General features: G+C 36.3%; 1 protein-coding gene across 2 annotated transcripts in view; it reads left to right on the top strand.

Annotated features, from left to right (window-relative positions):
• The first annotated feature begins 140 nt into the window (after positions 1–140).
• The window catches only part of SLCO1C1 (solute carrier organic anion transporter family member 1C1), a 54,802-nt gene continuing 26,965 nt past the window's right edge, over positions 141–27,977 (top strand). Inside the window, exons 1-7 of one of the 2 annotated variants that reach the window (XM_045555255.1) lie at positions 141–284; positions 403–474; positions 4,653–4,806; positions 5,912–6,053; positions 11,368–11,500; positions 16,762–16,886; positions 22,134–22,232. In XM_045555255.1, the coding sequence (XP_045411211.1) occupies positions 4,678–4,806; positions 5,912–6,053; positions 11,368–11,500; positions 16,762–16,886; positions 22,134–22,232 (628 nt within the window). In that variant the 5' untranslated portion in view covers positions 141–284; positions 403–474; positions 4,653–4,677. Of the gene's footprint in view, positions 285–402; positions 475–4,652; positions 4,807–5,911; positions 6,054–11,367; positions 11,501–16,761; positions 16,887–20,174; positions 20,322–22,133; positions 22,233–27,977 lie in introns of those variants that run through there. The other variant, XM_045555254.1, reaches the window with a different exon arrangement.

The raw sequence follows: 27,977 nt of genomic DNA, 5'->3' as shown, positions 1-27,977 counted from the left end.
TGTTCCCTTACCCTCTGCCCCCTGCAGAGTTGTGTTTTCTGGGAATCAGCAAGTAAGATCACAAGTGGTCTTTTCTTTTTTCACTCTCTCCCATAAAGAAAGCTTTATCACGTGTGGCCTTAAACTTGCAGCAAATTGCAAGGAAATGGCTCAAAGGCTTCAGCTCTTTCTGTGCCCTGGGAGCTGAGATGCGCGTCAGTGGCCTTGCCAGCCGGGCCAATTCTCTGCAGACTGCCAGAAAAAAGAGGCCAGGAGGAAAGACGAAAGAGAAGAGATTGCCCGGGGTGAGACCATGCCCTTCATCTTTGCCTGCCCTTAATCCTCTCTGTCTGTGTCCAGCTCTCCCCACCGGGCAAAACTGTTCAAAATTACTGTGGAATTTACCTCGGTTTCCCCTTTCAGTCTGTGGCGTGTGGTCCAGTCTCTTGCTGAACACATTGAGAGGAACTGGGTGTCTTTGATCTCCACCTCCAGGTAAGATTTTGTTCCCTTCTTTTGTATTTTGTGACTAGGACATCAGATTCCAAGTTAATGAACCCTTCATTTCTGCACTATTTGTGTTCTGTCCATAGGAATTCTCAATGAAAGTTGATGGGCCCCTTGTTAGTCTGATGGAAATAGGAGAGGAGATGGGTTAAAAAGGCAGATAAATTCAAATCTGGGTTCAAATTTTGACTCTGATGCTTATTAGCTGATAGCTTTTCACAAGTCACTTAACTGCTCTGAGTCGTATCACTTTGAAAAATGAGAATTGTAATACTAAACTTGTTGGGTTGTTTTAAAGACTAGAAAAAAGTACATACACTCCTTGGCACAAAACTAGCACTTATTAAATTTGAATCTCACACAATTAATAATTTGTATGGGAGAGGATTAGTCTGTGAACAACACACACCCCTCTTCAGCAAGTACCGGGAAGTTATTTTTTAGACCTTAGGGATTCTGGTGTCCAGAAGCCAACCCAGGGCAGAGGTTTTCCTCGTGAGAGGTGGCTAAGAGACGAGAGAGGGGAGTGGCTGCCTTTAGGGGCTCTCTGCAGTCCTTGGAAGCTGGATGCTGGATAGAGTCTGAGTCTCTGTTTCGGAGCCCCAGGGTTGAGTGCATCTGTGTGATCCAACTACACCCTCCGAAGCCACCTGTGCCCTACATTTAAAATCTGCAGGGCTGATTTTCAAACCCATGTGAACAGAGAACTCCATTTTTTTCAAACTACAATGAAGAAAAACTGCTTGGCTTGTTTTTCTTTGGCCTTCAAAATAAGTTATACTCCAACCCAGGGTATTGGATGAAAACTTTGCCGTATGTTTTTTTCTGGAGGAATCTATTCAAGTGGCTGGAGATCAATTAAGGATTTGCCAAATGCAAATCCTTCTGAATAACTGTGTGCTGCTTGCTCTACTTCTGCAGTTGCAAATGAAGAGAGAGAGCCTGCATGCCCCAAGGATCTTTCCATTCATGTCACTGAGTTTCCTTCCACCTCTTTTCACTGGGGATGAACCGCAGTCTCCTTGGAACATACTATACTGACAGTGATCTGCACATTAGCCATCAAGATGAAGTTATGTCTTCAGCAAAACTATGCAATGCCAATATTTTAAGCTGGGTGTTATTTTGCCCTAACATAACATTAATTAAGATGACTATATTTCTCTTTTGTTAGTGTTTCTGACTGAATTCCAGTTAGAGTGATTTTTGTATCAACACCTCCAAATAGAAGGAGACTTAAAATGTGTTTTAGGGTTGCAAGTTTTTAAATATTGTTTTCAACATGATTGGTTTACACACTAGCAGCAGCATTTCAGATGTAACCCTTTGAATCTATTAATGATAAATTTAGCATAAGTGATAGCATATTTTCTTATTAAACAATTTAGTTGCATTTTCTGGTCACCGGCTTTAATATTATAACTAATATAAAATACTATGATATCTAGACCCTTAAAACAGAAGGCCAATTTGAATGACACAGTTTAATTTCTTGGAAGAAGGTTGGATTTTAAGCTATAAATTTAATATTTTGTATTTTAAAATGTTTTTGTTTTATATATTCCTTCGTTGGTGATATTTTTAATATTTTAAAATCTTTGTATAAGAAATACATGTTCATTGTAGAAAAATGAGATACAGAAGGCATTTTTTGAAAAATCATCTACAATGCCACCAACCAGAAATAATGTACTAACCTTTTGTTTATAAACTTTCTGAAGCTTTGTCTCTGTGTATATACATATGTGAATATGTGTGTTGCTTTCATAAAATAGTTTATTACATAGTCTGTTTTGTAGCATATATTTTAAAAATCAATCAATAATGAATGTAGATCTATATACCTACATTTACTTCTTCATACTACTCTCTAACAGCTTAAAAAATTTCATTGCATAAATGACATTCAGGTCATTTGGTTGTTTTGATTATTTTTTCATTATAAGCAAGAGAGTCTCTCTACAAGTTCAATTAAAGGTACTCAGTAGTTTGCAGTAAAAAAACCTACTTAACATTGTATAATCCAGTGTTTCCCAAACCCAAACTCTCTGTTCATTGTTCTGGCAAAATATTGCTCTGAAAAAGCAGTCTTAGTGATTCAATGCATGTATGAAGTTGGCTGTTGGTATCAGATTCTGATGAAGAAGAATCTCTATATTCATAGTTTCTTAGAATTTTTTTAAAAGTCAGGAATGGATGTTGAATTTTATCACCTGATTTTTTCATTTACTGAGATTTTATTCTTTTTAATTTGAATTCTTCATGGATAATTTAGGTGAATAAGGTTTCTACTATTAATTGTTGCATCTTTTAGGATAGTCCTAATTATAGAATATTTTTTAATTAATTTGTATTTGCTAGTATTTTATTTAGAATTTTATAATCTATGGGTTTGATCTGAAGTTTTCCTTTATGAGATCTGGCTACCAAGATAATTTTAGTTTTGTCAAATGAATGGAGACAATGATCATTTGTTTCCATTATCTGCTATCTTTCCTTGAAGAATAGCCCTTGATAAAGCCACTCCTGTTGCATCCTCCATCCTCAGTATCTTTGTTTAGGGGATAGTTTTAGAGTATTTTTGATGATGTCTTCCTTGGCTATTTTTCTCTTCTGGCTTGTGCCAAAGCAAGTAATTAATATTTGCTAGAAATGTATCCATTTTGTCAAGATTTTAAAATTATTTCTACATATTGTACATAATTTTAATGTTTTATGCTCCTAAACATCTCTGTCTTTATCTCACTAATATTATATCCTTATATCTTTGTATTTTAGTCTTGACTAGCATTATAAGCTCTTTGTTTTGTTTAATTTTTTGATTTTTAATTTTTTTTGTTTCACTCAGTTTTATTTCCTTTGTCTATTTTTTAAAAATTAAAGTTATGCATGTTTATGAAATCAAACACTCTACAAACCTAATAATAATTTTTTAACGAGCCTTTGCCCCGCCCTTTCTTTACTCATGTCCCACTCCCTGGAAGAATCCACTCTACTTTTAAATTGTTTAAGTCTTCTGATGTTTGACTTCATATTTTTAAAGCAATTTTTTATACTACTATCACTTGATTTTTCAGTTTGAGATATTATCTAAGAATTCAGACTACGAAGGTTGAAGCTAGTAAACATAAAACAAACATTGCGTAAAGTCAAGGTGATATACACAGAGGCAGAATAAGCCAAAATTCCTACCACAATACATGAGATTTTACTCCTAGTGCCATTCCTTTAGTTAGTTTTATGTAAATATAGAGGATCTCTATTAACATACAATTGTGTCATCTAATATTACTAGGGAGATCCAGAAGTTATTTTATTTTTTGAATCCCTTGATTTAGATTAGATTATCAAGCAAGCAGGCACTGAACCGTGTGTAATCCTAAAGCAGTAGGGGCACAGGATATGTAAATATTGATGTGAACAGGGAGAAAATAGGTTCTGTGAGTGATACTGCCCAGGGTTTGTTCAGTTTAAGAGTGAGGGGAGGTGGGAGATTAAGTATAGGAAGGAAGGTCATAACTTTTTAGATAAGGCAGCCAAAAGACTGTCCTTTCACCTGAATTAAATCTAAGCCTGAGGTACAACATCACACTGCTTTCTTAGTTTTCAAACTAAAACAATAAATGAATTGGACCTCTTCCTTTTTGCCATATTTTGAGCCTTGCTTTGGGTGCTGCAGGAATCATAAGGTGCTATCGAGATCTGATGGGTATCAGCCTTTTTCTATTTGTTCTGCTAGGAAGATATATTTGAAGGCTTTAATAAAAGACTTAATTCTAATGAATCAATATTCACATGGTTGAGTTCCTTTCCTTCCTTTCTTGCTTTCTCCTAGTTTAAACTGGCAAGACCACAAAGTTAGCAAAATTCTGCCTTGTTATTTATTCCAAAGGCAACATTTAAATTTATTCCTTGCCATAAAGAGGCTTAAACTGGAGGGATTGAGAAAGAATGCTGACTACCAAGTCCCAATAGGAGGATTAGTTAATCAAATATTCTGGTTGATTTTAATTGAAAAATGTTGCCAACTTACTGTTGTAACAAAAGGTAGCTTCACTTCAAATTTAATCTATAGGCTTGAGGTCTAGTACTGAATAAAAAATATTATTTAATAAATTGCATAGTATTGAATTCATTTTTTTTACTTTTAAAATCAACTTCGACAGATCCGAGTCAAGGAATACTTTTATAATGGACACTTCATCCAAAGAAAATATCCAGTTATTCTGCAAAAATTCAGTGCAACCTGTTGGAAGGTCTTCCTTAAAAGCAGAATATCCCTCCTCAGAGGAAAAACAACCCTGCTGTGGTGAACTAAAGGTAGAGTAAGAATTAGGTGGAGTTGATGTTCTTGGCTTTCTATCCAGGTATCTTCTATATGATGAAGTTAGAGAGAGAAATTTTTTCCCTTTTACAAAGTGATCTTATGTGCAATTTACTAAAACCACCCTTTGCCAAGTCATGCAAGGAAACTCTGTCTGACCATGTAGTTTAAATTATTTTCCTGGGCTCATTTGAATGCCCTTCCTAAACAGAAAGGAGAGAGATAGTAGAAACTAATATTTATTGAACATCTACTGTGTACCAGATGTTGTGCCAAGCATAGGTATAACATTTAATCTATTAAACACCCACATTGTTCCCATTTTATAAATAAAAGTAAATAACAAATGGGAATAACGTTAGTACAGGGCAGGGTTGCTTTTCATGGTGCTCTGCGTGACTCCTTCTCTTTCCTTATACCACATAGTCACTCAACCAATATTTATGTGTTTTTTTGTATAAATGCTAACCTGTTATATAATGCTCCATCACAGACCCGTGTCTAGCAAAATACATAAGCCAGATATCAAAGAAATGATTTCCACTAAGAAAGAATCTGAGTATGAATTTAATAAGTATACACTTAAACACAAGGAATAGTAGTTCCACTTTTTCAGTCTATGCATCATGTTCCCTGCTGGTGCAAACACCATCACTGTGAAATACATAACCATGAATGCTAAGACTTGTGATAACATGTCAAGCGTTTGGCTTATGGTTTTCATTTGTTTTATTTTCTTACCTATGAATGGCTCTTTCATCTCTTTACCTACCATACACTGAATCTTATTTTCAAAGCAAGACCCTTTTGAGGGTCCTTTTGGGGTTGGTGAGAGAAAGGGACAAAGAGGAACTCAGCATACATTTTCAATGAAAATCAACATACATTTCAAATTCCAAGAGAATTTGACTTTTTGGAAATCTCCATCTGCTTGAGGCTGAAGGAAACCTGTAGTAATGCTTGAATTAAATCTTCAATGCTAACAAACTTGATATTATACATTGTTCTTAGTTTGTACTTTCATTTGTCTGTTTGCTTAACAAGTTTCCAATTGTGTGCCAACCTGCAGTCAAACTGAGTGGGACCTCTCATATTTTCCAGCTGTTCCTGGGTGCCTTGTCTTTCGTTTATTTTGCCAAAGCATTGGCAGAAGGCTATCTGAAGAGCACCATCACTCAGATAGAGAGAAGGTTTGATATCCCTTCTTCACTGGTGGGAGTTATTGATGGTAGTTTTGAAATTGGTAGGTATTGCAGATGCCTGACTTTACTTTTAAGCCCAAGGTCTTTTAGGCATGGCTAAATGACATCCTCTCTGCCTTTGGTGGTTTGCTGGGATCTGACTCTATTTGTAAAATCTTGTTTGGACAAAATTTGCTATAATTTTATGCTGCAGTCGGAGCAATTTGCTCTCAGAGCAACCAACGAAAAATGCACCTCTCCGGGTGTTCACTATTATATGATTCACACAATTCAGAGTTCCCAGTCAGAGTGGGAGACTTTCCTGGAGAGGGGGAGATGCTGACTGGTATTTTGAGTTATAAGTGTATAGAAAGTGTCTTTACAGAAGAATGATATATCCTAGGAGCCCTTTGATTCAATTTTAGAGATTTGAAAGAATCCACGTGGGCTCTACAAAAATCGATTGCAATGATTTAAGAAGTTGAACCATGAAAGGGATTGTCTGCCCAGTGGCTTAGAAAGAAGAAAAAGGGGATTCCATTTACAAGAACACCAGATCAGAGAAGGCAATAAAAATTCTACACTCAGGTGTCTTTGGTTAGCAATTGACTATTGACTCCCTCTTAGGACTTGAAAATACCAAGTGATTTTAGTCACTGTTTGGAAGTACTTTAAAGAGTATAATCCCAGTTAGTCAGCTTCCTGAGTTGATAAACTAAGAAGCTTTAATTCTTTGTTGAAGCAAACAAAATAGTACCCTCTGTGGTTCTTAATGCCCATTGGGACTCAAATATATGCTCAAAACCTCTAATTGCTTTAATTTTAGCTTTACCTGATGAACTTTCAGATGAGTGAAGAATTATTTTCCAACTCTTTAACAATTTATTTATTTTAGTTCATACTCTATATTTTTGTTTTACTCTGAATATCACAGAAAGAATTAAAAGAATGAATAGGGAGTCTTTTGTCTCCAGGCTTTTGCTTCCCAAATCCATCTTTTGTCATCTTACCAGAATGAAATTTCTAAGTGCCAATCAAGTATTAACGTTTGTAACAATGACTAGGCAATCTTTTTAAAATGCAGATGCTGATTCTGTAGGGAGGGGATAAGACTCTGCATCTCTAATATGCTTTCAGATGATGCTGATGCTTTTAATCAGTGGACCACACTTTGTGTAGCAAGGTTCTAAAACACCTGACCCTTATGGAATCTCCTTAGATAGGCCCACATGGTTCATTTATTCCTTGATCCCTGTTCTGCCAATGGCTGTGGACTGAATAAGGAGCCATGGAGTGTCAAGGTAAGGGTGACAGACTGTATCATTAGAGGAAACAAGAATGAAGCGGCAATTGGTCCAGACTGAAAGAATAAAGTGAACTCACAGAAAGAAGCAGATATGATATGAGCAGATTAAAAAAATTATATATCATGTGATACTTTGACTCTTTTTCCTCACTCTAGATTATCATATAAAAAAATTTTAGAGCTGAAGAGATTTAGAAATGATTTGATCCAAACTTTTTCTTGGAATCGCAGGTCCCAATGCAACCTGAGAGAGAGAGTCTGTATTTGCTAAAGAGTGCTAAATTTTCATAGGAAATGGCAAGGGATGCTGACTCCAAATTCATATTAATTCTTCTAGACCACTCTAAGGATAGAAGTTATTTATTGTATTACATGGCTCAAAATGGCTTAAAAGTTCTCTAACTTCCATTGGAAACTTTTATTCCAAACATCACAGATTTGCCCCAGTTATTTGCAATCCATAGATTTCCAGACAAGTGAGAGTCCTGACTATAATCTTAATTTACTTCTCCTGCCTCTTTCCACATTCTTTCCTTCCAGGATTCTGGACCCATCACCACCCTCCATGTCTAGCTCTCAGTCATTCTATTTTGTACAACGATGTCCTTTTTCCTTTGACATCTCTGGACAATATCCTCTAATGCCCACATAGCAGAGACTCAAATTCTCCCCTAAGTATGCTTTTCATAACAAAGACTTTTTCTAAAAATGACAGAGTCACCAAGAAAATAAAAGATTTTTCGTATCATGACCTCCTAATATTTTTCACATATTAATTCTTTGTTTTAAAAAGTTCTCTATGTACTTTCTTCTAAATATAAAAAAGTTTTACTTTTTATATTTTAGTATTTAGTCCACTTGAAATAGATTTTTTAGATGGTGTGATGTGGCAGTCTCTTTATATTATTATAAAAAAGTGTCCAATCACCACTAATTGAATATGTACTTGGCCCAAGTATTTGTAATGCCTTCTTTATCATGCATTGACTTACTACTTCCATGTAAATCTGTTTCATAAATCTGCTTATTCCTGACTCAGTATAAGACTATCTTAATGATTATAGTTTTATAATTAGCTTTGTTTTCAGGTAGGAAAATCTCCAACTTTGTCTTTCAAATTTTTCTTAGATATACTTGGATAAGTTTTCTGAAATCTGAAATATCCTATTTGGGTTTGATTGAAATTTCATGAAATTCCAACCAAACCCAATCTGGATATGGATCACATCAGACAGCTGATATTTTATGATGGTGAGTCTTCCCATCTATGAACATGGTTTAGCTCTCCATTTAGTCAGGACTTTTTTTTCATAGCTTTCAATATTTTTTTCTTCATTTTCTCTATAAATTTATTACTAATCTTTGTTAGATTTATTCCTTCATATTTAAAGTTTTTGTTGCTACTGTGAAAAGGATTTTTCCTACATTTTCTATTTGATAACACCTGCAATGTAGGAATAACATTGGCTTCTTTGTATGCAACAACTTTGTTGAAATAGACAATCATATTGTCTAAAACAGAAGATAATTTTTAATCCCTCTTTCCAACTTTTAGATATGTTTTTGTTGTTCTTACCTTATTGCATTGGCCTCAGTACTCTGTTGAATAGAAGCAGTTATAATGGGCATCCTTCTCTTGTATTTGACCATAATGCAAATGCTTTTAAAATTTTACTATTGAGCAATATGCCTGCTGTGTGATTTTGATAGATGCACTTTAAAAGTTGTTTTGCTCAGATTTTTTTCCTATCAGTAATGAGTAGTTAATTCTGAGTGCTTTTACACCATCTATTAAGATAACCATGGAATTGTTCTCCTTCCATTAGTCATATAGTTATTTAATAAATAATTTTTTAAATTTGGTGGTACCTTGTACTCCTGTAATAGACTGTACTTGGTCAGGGTGTGTTTATTTTTATGCAGTATTCAGTGTGCTAATATTTTGTTCAGGATTTTTACGTCTATTTTCATAATTAAGTTTGGGTGCTAATTGTCTCCTCTTGTATTGGCCTTGTCCAGTTTGAGTTTCAAGGTTATTATGTTCATCTTATAGGATGAATTGAGTAGCTTTCTTTTCTGTTATGTGAAATTGTGTGTGTGTGTGTGTGTGTGTGTGTGTGTGTGTGTGTGTGTGTGTAGTGTGCAAGCAGAGAGAGACAGACAAGGATGGAGTGAGAATCTCTCTTAAAGTTTGGCAAGAGATATTTGTAAAACTCTCTGGACTTGTTTTCTTTGTCAAAGGCTAGTGATGATAGGTATGAAAGAATTTTGGTATCCAATTCAATTTTTAAGATGATTTATCACTATTCATTTTCCAAGTGTATCTCCTGAGAACTCAGAAAGGATACTAGGTGAAGGAAGCAAAAACTTCTATGGATATCACAGATGTTGAAATCATATCATCTTGTATTTGACATACCCACTAACATAATGCAGAAACAGCCTGTAAATATTAGTCCTTTATTGTGTCGTATTGGTGAAGGGTAGGTGGAGGTGGAAGTGGGGCTGCCCATAAACTGAAAGTCAGTTTTCACTTTATTTTGGTTTATTTAACTGTGGCACATTAACAAAGGCATAGATATAAATATCAATATGATGTGATTCAAAATGTCTTCTACTAAATACTTAAATGTCAAATGGGAAACCTCATGCTTAATTATTATTTTCTTAATATCAACGTTGAAAAGAGCTTAATTCTTCCTGGAGCCCTAAAGATGAGAGCCACTGCGCAAGTTACTTTTCTCACTATCATTATTATTATCCTCAAGGCTATAAAAATTACTGATCTTTTTTCCAATTGACGAAACCTGGCAATGTGACCGAACAGTAGTGAATTAGATGATTGCTTACAGATGTAAGGAAACACACTGTTGCTAGAAAATTGGAAATATCCAGGAGAACTTCAAAACAAGGGCAACTGTCAGCCATCACAATCAATTGCTGGAGATTGTTAAGTTCTTGCTTTATCTAGCACTGTAATTCTTAGACATGAAATATTCCAGATAAACGTAGCTAAAACTTTAAAGCCCCTTGAAATGTAAGACCCTAAAACATGTTTATCAAAGCATGTTCCAGGAACCATGCCCATCAACACACTCGAACTAGCATTGGAAATGCAGATTTCTTGGCCTGCCCCCAGATCCATGGAATTGGAAACTGTTGGGACCTGCCAAGAATCTGCATTTTAACAAGTTTCCATTTCCCTATGCACAGCAAAGCGTGAGAACTCTTCCCTTTAATCAGCTATCACCATCATCAACTAAAAGTAACTTAACACATGCTTCACTAGAGACATTTTAAAAAGGCATAATTCCTACCTTCAAAAACCACATTTTCTATAATTATTTTTCAAGAAAGAGATAGATGGGCATATTTTATGGAGATTTTGTATTCCACAAAAGTTCTGTTATAGGTATTCTTTGAGGTTATATAATTGATATACAGCTGAAGTTGTCTGTGTGGAAGGATGTTTATTTCTATTTTGAGTCTTTTTGTAAAGAGTTTATAAACAAATTGTAAAGTATCATTTGTGTAAATATAAGTTTCATAATCTGATTTCATTTAAAGTGACATACAGTTGTGTTTGTTTTACCTTTTCTATAAGGGATATTAGGGAAAAAGAGAATTTGTAATGTACATTTCAAGAGCAATTAGGAAACTAATAGAAGTTTTAATAGAAAACTTAAATGAATGAAGAAACAATAAGTTTACCTCAAAATCATTAAAGAAAATTTAACAAAGCAACTAAAGGAAGCCTTCTACAATTTGATTCACTGATAAAACACTTTAACAGGACAAATAATTAGGTTGCATGTAATGAGATAGAAGGGATTTAATTAAAATATTTTGACAAAGGGATTAGGTGATTGAAGTAATGAATGTGAAGACAGTTTCAAGAGTCACCTAAGATTAAAGAAAAATAGGGTAAATGATGGGAAAGATTTTGGGGAGATGGTTTAGTCAAAACAAAACTTTGCTAGGCCTGCTGTATACATTAATTCATTTATTAATAGCTATGCTGTTTTTTCTACATTCTCTAATTTATGAATGCTTTATTCTTCCCCCCAAAGGGAATCTCTTAGTTATAACATTTGTTAGCTACTTTGGAGCCAAACTTCACAGGCCAAAAATAATTGGAGCAGGATGCCTAATCATGGGAGTTGGAACATTGCTCATTGCAATGCCTCAGTTCTTCATGGAGCAGTAAGTCTAAAACAATCATTGTTTTCTTGCCTTATCAAACAACTGCATTTCTGTCTTTATGATTATAGTTATTTAAATTTAAGCTCGACTCATGATAATTTTATGTCTTATTTTTATTACATTCTCTTTGGATAAAATTTCAGAACACTTTTATAAATTTACTATACTAATTTATAATTTTCCTTATGACAATCTATATTATGTGGTTAATGTCAAATTAGTAATGAATGAATACCACAGATAATAAATGCTCGATCATGGTACACTGGGTGGCAGATAACTGGCTCAGGAATATATTATGAACTCAAACAACTATTCAGTGTCCAAACAGTATCTCATAGACCCTTATCAACGGAAATAGGGTGTCTGTATCCTCTAACCCTAAAGTCTACTTTTTGTGCTTTTGTTAGTACTTGCATGCAATTTTAGTAGTTCCAAATATTTTCACCTTTATTACATCATTTTTACCCTTATAGCAACCTGTCACATAGGAGAACATAGTTTATCTTTTTTACTTTAGGGCTGAGGACTCCATGATTTGGAGAGTTTGGTGACTTTCTCAAGGTTAGGTGTCTTGCAAATATGAAACTAGTATCCTGAAACAGGTCTTCTGACTTCTCAGGCAGCAGCCTTTATGCACGTACGTACTGCCTGTCTTCTCTGTGCTTACCTGTTGATATAGAAAAATGACTATCAAAGGGTTTTGAAGCAAGAGAATACTTTAGAAAATTATATATCAAGTGATATTTTGAATATTGTCTACTCTAGTTCATTGTATTATGACATTTTAGGGCTGGAGAGACTTACAATGATCTAATCTGAACTTTTTTCTTGAATTCTCCAATTGCTTATGTAAGGACAGCTAGATTTTTGACCTCCCTGGCCAATCTATAAAGGTAGAACACAGAATCTTCTGAATGGGAGATTTCCTATCCATTTGGATGCATTTCCTGCACCCTTAATTGTTACTTGGAGAGGGATCAGTGGTTTTGGGACTTCCGCCTGCTCTCTGGCCTCCTTCCACAGGGAAGAAGTTTCCTTGGCTCACTGAGATTCCATAGAAGCGTTACATGGGTCAAATGGGTAAGGAGGAAGGAAAGGAAAAGGCTGAGGAAATGGGTCTCAAATCTGTCTAATCCCTGCTTGATCCATATCTGTGCCACTTTTAGTTATTTGACTCATTGGGCCTTCGTGGAACAGTTTTCTCAGAGGGGAAAAATAGTTCCACTACTAAAAAAAATTAAAAATTTGAAAGTATTTGTAAAGGATTAATAAATTCTGACTCTTGAATTAACTCACTTTGCTGTGGATCAGTCGCTCTAACATGTGACATTGGTTATGTTACTTAACCTTTCTGGGCCTCAGTTTATGAATCTTAAAATAGACCTTAACAATAATACCTAGCTCATAGTGTTGTTGCAAATATTAAAACAAGATGACACAGGTAAAATGCTTATCGAGGTTCCCAGCATAACTAGTAGCTGTGTCATCATTGTTGTGTGTTGTTATCAATCCTCCTTAGCCAACTAAGCCACCTGGTTTTAACCAGCAATGGTTTTGTCTTAAAGATGCTGTATTCATATGAATAATTTTATTACTTCAAGTTAATGACAAATATAGAATACAATGCAAGAAAATCAGAAGGAAAAGTGTATCTGAGGCCGGGCATGGTGGCTCATGCCTGTAATCCTAGCACTCTGGGAGGCTGAGGCAGGAGGATCTCTTGAGCTCAGGAGTTCAGGACCAGCCTGAGCAAGAGTGAGACCCCATCTCTACCAAAAATAGAAAAATTAGCCAGGCGTGGTGGCACACGCCTGTAGTCCCAGCTACTCGGGAGGCTGAGGAGGGAGGATCGCTTGAGCCCAGGAGTTTGAGGTTGCAGTGAGATGTGATGATGCCCCTGCACTCTGCCAGGGGCAACAAAGTGAAACTCTGTCTCAAAAAACAAAAAAAAGAAAAGTATCTGAGAGAAGGTCAGACAGACAGTCAGGCTAGTGTTGACAAAGGATGCTAAAAGGTCAGAAACTTAGATTCTTATCTACCGCCTTTTCTATGTTGGAGGATATATTTGTTTATTCATTATTCAATGTCTGCTTGCCAGGTGACTATGCCAGGTAATGGGGCTATTTCAGTGAGAAAGCAAAAGAAAACAAAAACCACAATTCCTTCCTTCAAGAAGCTTGCTCTCTACTAAGGATTATTACAATAACTTCTTTTCAGTTTTTCACAGCATTAGTCACTAATTGAGTCCTTACCCAAAATGTGATTTTTGTTCTCTAAAAGAGAACTATACTCTGTCTCCTTTGCAGAAATACCCTTGATGTCCAACAAAACCTATTAATCATGGATATCAATTATTGAGGTCCTACTACCCCCAACAGAATGAGTTTAGCTTTGCATGGGTCAGCTGATCTAACTCATGAATTTAACAAATATATTGATCATTATTCTATGTAGTGGGGATGAGTGACAAAAATCTCTGCCCTCATGTATTTTCTGAGAAGACCAAAAATAAACAAATGAATCAGTATGTCAGATAGATAAGAACAATAGAGGAAAATAACTCACTGAAGACACATGAGAGTGTGTGTTGCGGTGGGGTGGCGGGTGAGGGGTGCATTGCCCTTTAAAGCAGGATAGTTGAGAAATGGCCCACCAAGATGGGGACATTTGAGGAAGAACTGAAAAAGGGAAAGGGGAGAGCCATGCAGATATCTGGGGAAGCAGACTTCTAGCCTAAATGAACTTCTAGCCCAAATGTGATGTTTCTGCAGCAGGAAGGAGTGTGGATGAACAGCAAGCAGACTTGGGTGACTAAAGTGGAATGAGCAAGGGGAAAGAACAAAAGATTAAATCTTAGAAGCAAAAGGGAATGGGAGAATAGGTCAAGGTTGTTTCCCAAACTTGAATGGACATTTGAATCACCTGAGGCCCCTGGTAACCTGCAGATTGTGGTTCAGTGGCTCTGGGTTTGGGGCTGAGGCAGCTGATGCCGCTGGTCTGCGGACCACCCTTTGAGTAGAAAGGTTAGGACCATTGCAAATGCTTTAGCTTCTCCTCTCAATGAGATGGGAAGTCAGTGGAGAGTTTTGAGCAAAGTGACATGATCCGAATTATATTTTTAAAGGACCATACTAACTGCTGCTTGGAAAACTGACTCTGGTGAGGCAAGCTTAGAAGCAGGGAGACTATTTAGGAGGCTTCTGTAGAATTTTATACATCCATCAAGATGGTGTCAGTCAGGATTTGAATGCAGGTCAGGACTAAAGCACCGAATTTCAAAACATTTATACCATCGGTCCCCTGTTCAATAACTTCTTTGTCTCTTCATCTAACAGAGTCTCACCTAGGCACAGACCACACCTATTGCTCTCATTTTACAACTAAGCAAATTGAAACCAAAAGGTTAATTTTTCTTGAGAGTGTTACAAATAGTAAATAGTGACAAAAATGACACTTACATAAGATTCCTTTTATTCCAAGTCTACATAATTATTATGCTTGCAATAGTAACTTTTGGACAGAAGGAATTGAGAAAGGTCAAATAATTAAAATTTTTCAAAATACTATCTAATCACATTGATGCTCACTTTAATAGCCTTGAAGCATAATGACAGTCTATGGTATCTCTGTCATTATTAACAACAGAAAATTATATTTACCATGACTTCAGGACTAAATGTTCTCCTGTGTAGCTTAAGAATTGAAAACAGTTAACCTCATTAAGTGGTTATTGACCTATTTTGGTCAGGGAACCAGTTGCTAAAATGATGAAAACTGTGGACAATCATATCCATCATTGTCCACCTGGGGGAACCAGTTTTTAGCGGGTTGTGAATTGGCTTTTTCTAAAAGCATCATTATCTTCTTGGCTGATCCAGGAGAAAATCAGAACAAAAAAGAAATGCTTGTAGATCCCTGAGGAAACCACCAAAGCAAGGTAAACTGTTTTCTTACCTTGCATTGGTAAAACTACCTCTTTGGTGTTTTCGTTTGAGTCAAAAAAAAAAGCATCTTACCAATAAGGATAAATGTCATATACACCATTATGAAAATACTATTGCTATGAGATAAGCCATATATGAATGTTGTATACAACTTTAGGGTTCTCATTTAACCCTGAAGTGTTCACCTCCTTTCATACCTATGTACACTATACTCCCATTTACTAAGTGGGGAGGGGTCTCCTTTACATAGTGCTTTATCGTTAATAAGTCAGTACCTGTTCTGTTTCTGGGATGTTATTTTTGTGCATTAAAAACTTCAAAATTAAAACTTCCCTTAAACATTCCTGTAAAAATATACATACAAAATGTTCTTACTTTGTCAATGGGGTTCATGAACCCACTGAAGTGTAGATTACACAAAACAGACACAAGGAAACCCATTTATCAACTTGAATATTTTGATAATGCAATACATCTTTTCCTTACCATGCTGAATAAACAGGTTTTTACTATTAATATGTCAAATATGTCACTATGATTGCTAGCCTTTGGTCTCACAGTGCCTGAACAACATGAGAATCAAGATGATGTGATAACTTCTTGCTAGATCCTTCTTCCCTGCAGGGTGCAAATGGAGTAGGGAACTTGGCACATGAAGGATAGTTTGAATGTGAAAGTGGAACTAGGGGATTGTAGACAGTGTTACCACAGTCCTATGTCCCAGCATTGGCCTTTTAACCTAGCTGCCATCATAGCCTTATGGACAGAGGTAAAAATGGAATTAGAAGTAACCTGGAGCCAGATGAATGAACTATAAAGGAAAAGCAGGATACTATCTGGATAAATGGTTCAAATAGCCATGTATCATCATCTGTTCCCTAGAATCAGCCTTGCAGTTGTTCTACTAAATTTACAACTCTGAATGCAGTGTGATAATGGCTATGAGTTTTTAAATTATTGCTTTTTCTCTGACCCAGAGGTAATCATGATTTTATCAAGTGTTGAATACTTTTTCACCAAGAAAGAAGGTCATTTATAGTCATTATTTTATATTAAAATGAGCCTCTGTGAATAATTCTTACTTTTTATTTCCACTAATTGACTAACCCAGGGATTGTATAAAACCTATGAACCAGATTTCCTGGTTACCTTTTTTGTAAATCTGCTGCACAATGCTGGTTTGCTTTGGTGATTCAGATTCAAAGACAGTTAGTTGCAAGCTCAACCAGGCACCTTTCTGAGTTCTGTAATATACACAACTCAGTAGTATGACATTAATAAGTTCATCATGAAGAAAACGTTCTTCTTACGCAGGTACAGATATGAGAGGTATTCTCCTTTCTCCAATTCTACTCTCAGCATCTCTCCGTGTCTCCTAGAGTCAAGCAGTCAGTTACCAATCTCGGTCCTGGAAAAATCACAATCCAAAATAAGCAATGGTAAGATGATTTTTTTTTTCCTTGACTAAGCAAACTTTTTAAAAAGACTTTATATGTGCTTTAGTATGGACAAAAATATCTATATGATTTTTGCTCTCAAAAGCTGTACTACTTAAATTGAGATATTATGATGCCATAAAAATTCCTACAATATAAAGCAGTATGTGATGAGATCTAAAGAAAATATACAGATAATCAAATAACGTGGAAAGAAAGAGTATTAATTGCTGGTGACTGGGAAAATCATCCAGTGGGTCTTGGAAGCTGTGCAAGACTAATCTAGCATGTACAAATCTTAGTCCATTGCTCAGATATGAAAAACACATAATTTTTCCCCATAAGTCAATTTAAATTCTGTGTTCAGCCCCTTTTCATCAGAATGGCAAAAACTTAATCTCAACTTGTCCCTAACTTCCATCCTTTACCCTAGGGCTTGCTTATGTTCTAGGGAGCTTACATAATAGTCAGAAAGGTTACTGATGTTCCTTGTCAGTTAACTATCTCAAACCCTCAGGTCACAGTGTTTGGTCATACTTGTCACCATGGGGTCATCTTACATCCATATTCATATACATATTTTTTTAGCACAACAGTTTTCTCTGGTTCAGAAGTGACAATCCTAGATTCATGGAACTAATTCTACTTTCTACACGAGGTAGGATACAGGAATTTTGTTACTGTCTAGTGTTCCTTATGGCTGATGCACGATGGCATGGCAATGCTTTGTTGGAGCCACCCTTGGGAACATGGGAATCATCTCTTCTATATCACTCTAGACATTGGCAGTCCTGTGAGGAGCCGAAGGCAGGGATGCTGAGCTGTGCTGTCCAGCCATTTCATAGTTGGGATCTTGCTACCCCTCTGGGCTCTACCTGGCCAAGATGGCACAGGTCTCCTTTGCTCACAGAGTTCACAAGTTTATCCCCAGGTGCTTGCCACATCTGTAGGACTCAGCAAAAGTAGGTGAACAAACCCTCCCTCTTCCCTCCAGCATCATCTGCCCCACCCGTTTCGTTCCCTATGCCTAACGTGTGGAATCAATTTCTATCCAGGCAGAATGGAAGCCTTTCCTTTATATACCTGCCATTGCTCCAAATCTTGTATCTCGCCCATAAAACATTTTCACTCCCATAATATCCTCATTAATACTTACTGCTGAGATGGCCCTTCCCTGTGCAATAAACACTGAAGGTCTGGCTGTTCAAATGAAGGGAAAGGTCAAGGAGCTGACAGAAACATAGAAATGTGGGGAGGGGCGGGAAGGGGAGAACATTAAATGTGAAAAGTTTACCCTCTCCTGCTATATAAAAAGAAGAAGAAATACATTCTAGAAGAAGAGAAAAAGAGGAATGTGTGAAAGAGAGCAATAGATACTTTCAGGAGGACACATACAAATCAACAGACAAGAACAGAGCGCTTGTTTATGTAAGAATACAACAGATAATAAATTTAATTTAGGTCCATATAAAAAGGCAGGGAGCTGACTAAAGGGTTTGGAGTTTCATTTGTACACAATGTACAGTCAGTGAAGATGTTTTGTTTGGTTTTTGACAATCAGAGAAGACTCATGATATACATGGCAGTACAACCAGTTAGGAAATATTTAAATGTGAGTGTAAAAAAGTGACACATAGAGTTTAGAGTCAGGGAATTAAAATGGTTTTGATGTGAAGGGACAAGTTTCCAGACAGATACAGAGCAGTAGACTCTGGGTGACGTCCTGCTCCTTTAAAGTCCTTTTCCTTAGACATAGTGGACACACAAGGCTCACCCTAAAGATGATGATAAGGATTTTCTCAAAAGTGCCCCCCACACAGCCCTCACCTCCCCTGCAACACCCCAGAGCATAGCTGTCCACAGGAATTTCTGTGATGACGAAAATGTTCTATATCTACGTCCTATAGACATATACAATATAGTAGCCACTAGCCACATGCGACCATTGGGTATTTGAAATACAGCTAGTGTGACTGAGGAACTGTTTTATTCATTTTATTTAATTTTAATTAATTTTAATCTTAATTGCCACATGTGACTTCTGGTTACTGTATTGGAATGCACAGCTCTAAGTTGTCTACACTTACCTACCATAAGACCTCCTTACCGACAAGCTTCTTAGAATTATACAATTGCAAGGGCTAGAATTAACATTACAGTTAATTGTCAGAAAAGGAATTCACATCATATTTGGGGGAGCATAATAGAATTCCAGAGAAGATAGGTGAAAATTCCGTGATCACTTGGCTACTTTTCTAGAAGAGGCAGAATCAGGATAAAATCCTGTCACACAATCTGATTCACTTGCCCAAAGGTGTTCACATCAGCTCTTCACATAAACCATTCTTCACAAACAAAAATGACTTTAAGGGTTATTAATAGGTGAAAACAGCTCCTACCTCATAGGATTGTTAGGATTCCACTTAAAAATGCCTGCAAACCACTTAGCCCAGCAAGTGGCAAACAGGGAGCTTTCCCAAGTGGTGTTTGTTGGAGGTTATAGACACTATTGATTTTATTAAAGTAGCTAAACTCTTCAAAGCTATATTTTATCTATCATGGGGGCAATTTTCCTACTTCCTGCACATGATTATTATCATGTGAAGTAGGAAGATATCACAAGATATTACTTTTATGAAAGCATTTAAAAATAATTAGCTTTAAATTTTACTCCAAAAATACTGCCCAAAAGTTTCTTTCTGTTGGAATTGCTATACTGCTAAAGCACATAGGGTTTAAAATTTTTATATATTTTTGTTTCTGGAGTCCTAAAAATGATTAATCACTAACAAACAAATGTAGATGTAGGCAATACTGCCCAATGTTGAGTATCAGCCAAATACAAATTTGAATTTCAGAGAAAACTTGGTCAACAATAAGATTACTTGTGGTTTCTACTGAAAAAGAGAAAAGTGTAAAAATTAAGGAGAGAAAGCCTTTGTTAAAAATTTTATGTTTGCCCCAGATAGGATATTGACTAGTACTGAAGTGCGGGAATGCAAAAAGCTCAGTGTAGATGGGAAATAAGAAGAGACAAAGTAAGCAGGAAAGGGAAGAGGAACAAGAAGTAATAATAGAGTTCCTTGGGGAAGTCTGCAGGGGATTTACGCTGACAAAAAGAGGGAAGGTATAAAACATTTTCCAAACTTGCCTAAAGTCCTATCAAATTATGACTATTGCAAACATTTTTGCATTCTAATCCAGTTTTAGGACACATTGTAGAAATGCAGAATAAATATTTAACTTTGATAGTGATCTGATTTCAGACCTCTTCTTTGTTTTCCCTTTAAGAATGTGAAGTTGATGCCAGCTCCTCCATGTGGGTTTATGTTTTTCTGGGAAACCTTCTCCGTGGAATAGGAGAAACTCCCATTCAGCCTCTGGGCATTGCCTACCTGGATGATTTTGCCAGTGAAGACAACGCAGCTTTCTATATTGGTAATATTGGTATATGACTTCTCTCATCTTCTTGGGAAGCATGGTGCCTGGTTTACTCAATTCCATCCTATAGTAAATAGGGTATGGAAGGCTTTATACTTCACATCCAGTTCTTTTATTCAGCTCACACATTTCTGAAGTGCACAGTTAGGATTTGGATGTTGACACCTCAGTTAGCAGGATCTATTGCATTAGGGAAGAAACACTAGATTAAAAGAAAATGACTGGGGGCTCAACTGAAATGACATATGACATTGTGAAAGTATCTTCATGGGCTTCAGATTTCATAGGTTCTTTTTTGTGGAATAACTATGCTGCTAAAGTATTTAGGGATTTTAATTTATTTTAAAATTTGCTACTAGAGCCCTGGAAACTGCATTGTATTTTATAAGCCCTGATTATTTAAAGTATCTTTTTTTCTATGAGGGATAGGCAACAAGCACTCCTGAGATATTAATAGCAGGTAGGAATGAATAAAGAAAAGTATTTAAAAAATTAGGAGCAACACCTGAGGATATCTCTTCTCCAGGACAGTGCCCAATAAGTAGACCAGCAGCTAAAATCACAAGAAGCAGAATAATATAGCATAGGCAATCTCCCAAGATTGGGAACATTTAAACAGCATTTACTGAGCATCTCTTAGGTTGTGAGATTAAGCCAGAAACTAGAACTCTGGGGATAACTAAGACTTGTTCTCTGTTTCACATATCAGTCTTGATTTCTTGTAGTTCTGATCTTTTGAAGGCCTTGCCTTCAGGGACAGAGAAGCCAGATTTAAATTCATTGAGGGGGGGCTACAGCTAGGTCCACTGTATACTCCTGCCCCGGCTATGCTCTGCAGAACTCAGAGGTGTGCTGATTATACCCAAGCAGGCTATAATTAGGAACAGAGTTCTCACTCTAATGGAAAACTGCAGTATAAATCAGGAAGTAGAATTGGAATTAAATGCTCCATCACACTCTAAGAACTGGAGGAAAGGTGGCAGCCAGGAGAAGCCTGCAGGTGCCCAGGTGTCCCCTTTCTTTCCAGGAACACAGAGCTCGATCTCTTTGCCCTCTCTTCTGGAAAGAATCTGATAACTACTGTCTACTCCAGTTATTGTAATTTGAATTAACTTTCCAGGGATATATGTCGTTTTAAGCTCTGTGGCTAAATGAAAGGCAGATGGGAGATATTTTGCATGGAAGAGCTACCTTATGGTTACTAGAAATGATATCCTTTAGGCCGTCTGTACCACGTACCTGTGAAGGCTACCATGGTTGGTCATGAGGGTTTCAGAGAGCACTTTCCCTGCTACAAACTCTAGCTCCTTCGCTCTCTGCATCGGGTCCTGCACAGGTCCTGCTCTCACAAATGATCCCCCAGAACCTCAGAATGAATGCATGCACTTTTTCACTAAGGTAGAAGAAATCAATCTGAATGTCAAGAGAAGTATTATGCTTAACTGTCCATAAAATAATTTTGAAAGACTATCAAAATTAGTACAATTCTAATTTTTATCAATGGGCAATCTAATCCTAGGGAGTAAAGTTTGCTTCATTTTAGAAAATTAACTTCAGCATTTTGCTGTTATTTTCTTATTAAGAGGTAATTAATGCCTTAAAACATTCATCCTTCTCTCAAAGCAGACAGGCACTTATTTCTTGATTCAATGTGGTTAAAAACTTGACACATTAAATGCAAGCAAATGAGGAGTTGAAACATTTTGAGCCACTAACTGGATCTCACTTACATTTCTTATTTAAAATTTTATTAGTCTATCCAGGCAAAGAAATGGCAGCTTCTTTTTCCTTTTTTTTTTCTTGGTGCAGGGTGTGTGCAGACGGTTGCAATTATAGGACCAATCTTTGGCTTCCTGTTAGGCTCATTATGTGCCAAACTGTATGTTGACATTGGCTTTGTAAACCTAGGTAAGGGAGCTTATTTTTATTTATTTATTTATTTTAGTTACTGCAACTTTTTAAATGGGGACAGTGTGAAAAATATCAAATTGCCTTTTTATAAGATGATGTAAACAAATGGAAAAACATATGCTCATAGATCAGCAGAGTCAACATCATTAAAATGTCTACACTATCAAAAGTGATTTACAGATTCAATGCAATCCCCATCAAAATACCAATGTCATTTTTCACAGATCTAGAAAAAATAATTCCACACTTCATTTGGAACCAGAAAAGAGCCCAAATAGCCAAAGCAACCTTAAGCAAAAGGAACAAATCTGGAGGCGTCACTTTACCAGACTTTAAACTATACTACAAGAGTATAGTAACCCAAACAGCATGATATTGGCACAAAAACAAAGAGACATAGACCAATGGAACAAAACGATGAACCCAGATACACAATGATCCATATAATGCCATCTGATCTTTGACAAAGTAGTTATCAATGTACACTGGGGAAAAGAATCCTTATTCAATAAATAGTGCTGGGAAAATTGGATAGCCACATGTAGAAGATTGAAACAAAATCCATATCTCTCACCACTCACAAAAATTAATTCATGATGGATAACACACTTAAATCTAAGACATGAAACCATAAGAATTCTAGAAGAATATTTTGGAAAAACTCTTCTAGATATTGGCCTCGGAAAAGAATTTATGAAGATCCCAAGGGCAGTCACAGAAACAATGAAAACAAATAAATGGGACTTGATTAAATTAAAAACCTTCTGCCACAGAAGCAATCAACAGAACAAATAGACAACCTATAGAATGGGAGAAAATATTAGCTTGGTATACATCTGATAAAGGGCTAATAGCCAGAATCTACAAAGAACTCAAGCAAATCAGCAAGAAAAAATCAAACCACCCCATTAAAAAGTGGACAATAGACATGAACAGAAGCTTTTCAAAAGAAAACAGACAAATGCCCAATAAACATGAAAAAATGCTTAATGTCTCTAATCATCAGAGAAATAAAAGTCAAAACCACAGTGAGATATCACCTAAACCCGGTGAGAATGGCTTTTATCAAAAAGTCCCAAAATAGATGCTGGCATGGATGCAGAGAGAAAGGAGCACTTATATACTGTTGGTGGGACTGCAAACTAGTGCAAGCACTATGGGAAAATAGTATGGAGAGTCCTCAAAGAACTAAAAGTAGACCTACCATTTGATCCAGCAATCCCACAATTGGGTATTTACCCAAAAGAAAAAAAGTCATTTTATCAAACAGACACTTTCACTCGAATGTTTGTAGTAGCACAATTCACAATTGCAAACATGTGGAATCAACCCAAGCGCCCATCAGCTCATGACTGGATTAATAAAATGTGGTATATGCACACCATGGAGTACTACTCAGCCATAAGAATGAATTAGTACGTTTTGCAACAATCTAGATGGAACTGGAGACCATCCTTCTAAGTAAAGTATCGCAAGAATGGAAACAAACACCACATGTACTCAATATTAAATTGGAATTAACTGATCAGCACTTACGCACACAGATGGAAGTAAAACTCAATGGAAATCCTGCAGGTGGGAGGGAGGAGGAGGGGATGGGTGAAATCACACCTAATGGGTACAGCATACACTATCTGGGTGAAGGGCACACTTAGAACTTTGACTCAAGCAGTACAAAAACTATCCATGTAACCAAAACGTTTTTACTCCTGTAATATTCTGAAATTAACAATTAATTAATTAAAAATAAATAAAACGGTAGGATAGTAATCTTTCAGTAAATGAAAATAATCCATGGGAATCTTATTATTGGTATAATGCTCACATGCATTAATAAATGGAATATGGAAAATAGGTGGTGATTAAAACTGGATAACCCACATGTTATTAAGGGGTATCCTTTTCCACTTCTGCTTTGCCAGTTCAAACTCATTCCAGTGTAGTTAAGACTGAAAACTGGCTCTTTGTTGGCTCCTTTTCATTTCAGGTGTGTCAACATTTATTACAGTTACATCAATTGATAATGTCTTTGGGCATTTGCCACAAAGACCAAGAATTGAAAGCCTTTTGGCAACCAAATCTTCCTTCTTTTTTTTTTACAATACAAATCTTTTTTGGGTGGAGGCATATTATGGCAGGACTGGCTTTTCTTCCAGGAGATTGCTTATATAGGAAATAAATGAGGGGACCTGATTTATATAGCTATTAATTTGTTTCTATCTCTGTGAGATGCCCCTCCTAGGAACAGATGATGTTCATCTTTTTTAAAAAGAACTCCAAGAAGTCAGTTATAAACAAGAAAATAAATTTCACTAAAAAAAATAAATCTGGAATTGCATTTTGAAGTTATCATATGTGAAAACAGAATGCAAAATTCTCATACATTTTAAATCGAATAACCTCTAAGGCACATTTCAAAAGTTTCATTTATTCATTAATTACTGCCCCCCCAAATTATTTAACATTTATTCTATCCCAGGTGCTATTCTATAGCACTAAACAAATAGTTGAGCTCCTGGACTTCATAAAGGTTAAAATCCACTTGTGAAGACTGATGTAGGTAAGAAATTATAGATGTGATGAGTGGTACAGAGGAAAATTGTGAAGGGGAAGCAATTAACATGTAGTGATAAACTAATATAAACATCTTACCAAGTATAATGCAGTGGCAACTGAGCATATTTGTCAGGAGACGTGTTTATTTTGTTCTCATCGAGTATGGTGGAGATATAATGATTTGTTTTATATATTCTTGTACAGAAAAAAGCCCCACTTAGTTTAATTCAAAAAACCATCAATGATTACTCTTTGGTCAAATGAGAAATGGTGTCAAAATTAAAGTTTTTATGATGCACGAGATATTGAAGTTTTATTTACATATGCAAATCTTGCTTCAGCTCTAGAATAGCTCTGAAGTATTATTAACCACCATTTAATGAAAAATATTCTGCTGATTTAACCTCAATGAGTCCTAAATTTACCATCAGTATAATGTGAGGTTTGCACAAGGATTGGACTGGAGAGTGCAGGGCATAACTATTTCTTCAAGTAAAATCTTAGACGTTCAACATGTAAATTGAATGGAAGTAGCTGGCATGTGAGGTTTTGAGCCCTCATAATTCTCCCTTGCATGTTACCTTCCTCCTGCCAGGGGTCCCTTTTCAGAATCCCAGAGCACAGTTTGAAAAATCTCTTCCAGAATTTAGATGCTATATTTTTAAAGTAGTGAACAAAAGAAGGAAATATATTGTTCCAGAAACACCCTTTTTCTTTCAACAAGAAAGACAGAAAGATAATGCAGGCATAGTTGTTTTATTGTGTTTTGTTTCACTGCACTTCTCAGATACTGTGTTTTTTATGAATTGAAGGTTTGTGGCTACTCTTCCTCGAGCAAATCTACTGGGGCCATTTTTTCAACAGCATGTGCTCACTTTCTGTCTCTGTGTTGTGTTTTGGTAACTCTTGCAATATTTTAAATTTTTTGTTATTATTATCTTTCCTGGTAGTCTGCAATCTCTGATCTTTGATGTTACTGTTGAAATTGTTTGGGGCACCACAAACCATGGCCATATAAGGTGTAAACTTAATAAATGTATGTGTGCTGATTGCTCCACTGACCTGCAGTTCTCCTGTCTCTTTCCCTCTCCGAGGGCCTCTAAGACACAACAATATTGAAATTAGGCCAATTAATAACTTTACAGTGGCTTCTAAGTGTTCAAGTCAAAGTGTTATTTTAAATCAAAATCTTGAAATGATTAAGCTTAGTGAGTCAGGCATGTTGAAAAATGATGTAGACCGAAAGCGAGGCCCTTGCACCAGTCAGCCAACTTATGAATGCAAAGGAAAAGTTCTTGGTGTAAATTAAAAGTGCTATGCCAATGAACACATGAATGATAAGAAAGTGAAACAGCTTTATTGCTGAGATGGAGAAAGTTTTAGTGGTCTGGATAGATCAACCCAGCTACATTTCCTTAAGCCAAAACCTAATCTAGAGCAAGGCTCCAACTCTCTTCAATTCTATGAGACTGAGAGAGGTAAGGAAGCCGCAGAAGAAAAGTTGGAGGCTGGGAGAGGTTGGTTCCTGAGGTTTAAAGAAAGAAGGCATCTTCATAACATAAAAGTATAAGGTAAAGCAGCAAGTGCTGAAGGAGAAGCTGCAACAAGTTATCCAGAAGCTAGCTCAGATAACTGATGAAGGTGGCTACACAAAACAACAGATTTCCAGTGTAGACAAAATAATTTTCTATTGGAAGAAGATGTCATCTGGGACTTTCATAGCGAGAGAGAAGTCAATGCCTGGCTTCAAAGTTTCAAAGGACAGGCTGACTCTCTTGTTAAGGGCTAGGGCAACTGGTGACTTTAAGTTGATGCCAATGTTCGTTTATCATTCTGAAAATCCTAGGACCCTTCAGAAATATGCTAAGTCTACTCCACCTGTGTTCTACAAATGGAACAACAAAGTCTGGATGACAGCACATCTGTTTATAGCATAGTTTACTGAATGTTTTAAGCCCACCGTTGAGAACTACTGCTCAGGAAAAAGATTCCATTCAAAATATTACTGTTCATTGACAATGCACCTAGTCACCCAAGAGCTCTGATAGAGATGTACAAGGAGAGAAATATTTCCATACCTGCTAACACAATATCCATTCTACACTCCATAGATCAAGAAATAACTTCAATTTTTAAGTCTTATTATCTAAGAAATAAATTTCAGGAAGCTATACCTGCCATAGATAGTGATTCCTCTGATGGATTTGGGCAGAGTAAATTGAAAGCCTTCTGAAAAGAATTCACCCTTCTAGGTGCCATTAAGAATGTTCATGATTCATGGGAGGAGGTCTAATATCAACATTAATGAGAGTTTGGAAGTTAATTCCAATCCTCATGGATGACTTTGGGGGCTTCAAGCCTTTAGTGGAGGAAGTAACTGCAAGAGAGCTAGAAAGAGAACTGGAATCAGAAGAGGACCCCGAAGAGGTGACAATTGCTGCAATCTCAGCAATTTAAAACTTTAATAAAAGAAGAGATGCTTCTTATGAATGAGCAAAGAAAGTGGTTTTTTTGAGATGGAACCTACTCCTGGTGAAGATTCTGTGAACATTGTTGAAATGGCAAAGGATGTAGAATATGACATAAACTCAGTTGATAAAGCCGCAGCAGGGTTTGAGAGGACTGACTCCAATTTTAAAAGAAGTTCTACTGTGGGTAAAATGCTATCAAACAGCATCACATGCTACAGAGAAATCTCTCATGAAAGGAAGACTCAATTGATGCATCAAACTTCATTGTTGTCTTAGTTTAAGAAGCTGCCAAGGTGACCTCAGCCTTCGGGAACCACCACCCTGATCAATCAGCAGCCATCAACATCGAGGCGAGACCCCACACCAGCAAAAAGATTATGACTCGCTGAAGGCTCAGAGGATTGTTAGTATTTTTTAGCAATAATGTATTTTTTCATTAAGATATGTACTTTTTAGACATAATGCCATTGCACACTTAATAGACTACAGAATAGTAGAAACATAAAATTTCTATGAACCCTGAAACCAAAAAATTCATGTGATTTGCTTTATTACAATATTCACTTTATTGCAGTGGTCTGGAGTCAAACCTGCAATATCTCCAAGGTAGGCCTGTAATAATGTCCAGATTTTTTAAAATATCATGCGTGAATTATTAGGTATTTTTATGATGTCGTAGAGCTTATTTAAGGATTCCATTCTTTTAAAGTAGCTT

The sequence above is a fragment of the Lemur catta genome, chromosome 6 (assembly GCF_020740605.2).
Source record: "Lemur catta isolate mLemCat1 chromosome 6, mLemCat1.pri, whole genome shotgun sequence".
Taxonomy (NCBI): domain Eukaryota; kingdom Metazoa; phylum Chordata; class Mammalia; order Primates; family Lemuridae; genus Lemur; species Lemur catta.
This window is presented reverse-complemented; position numbering and strand designations above follow the sequence as displayed.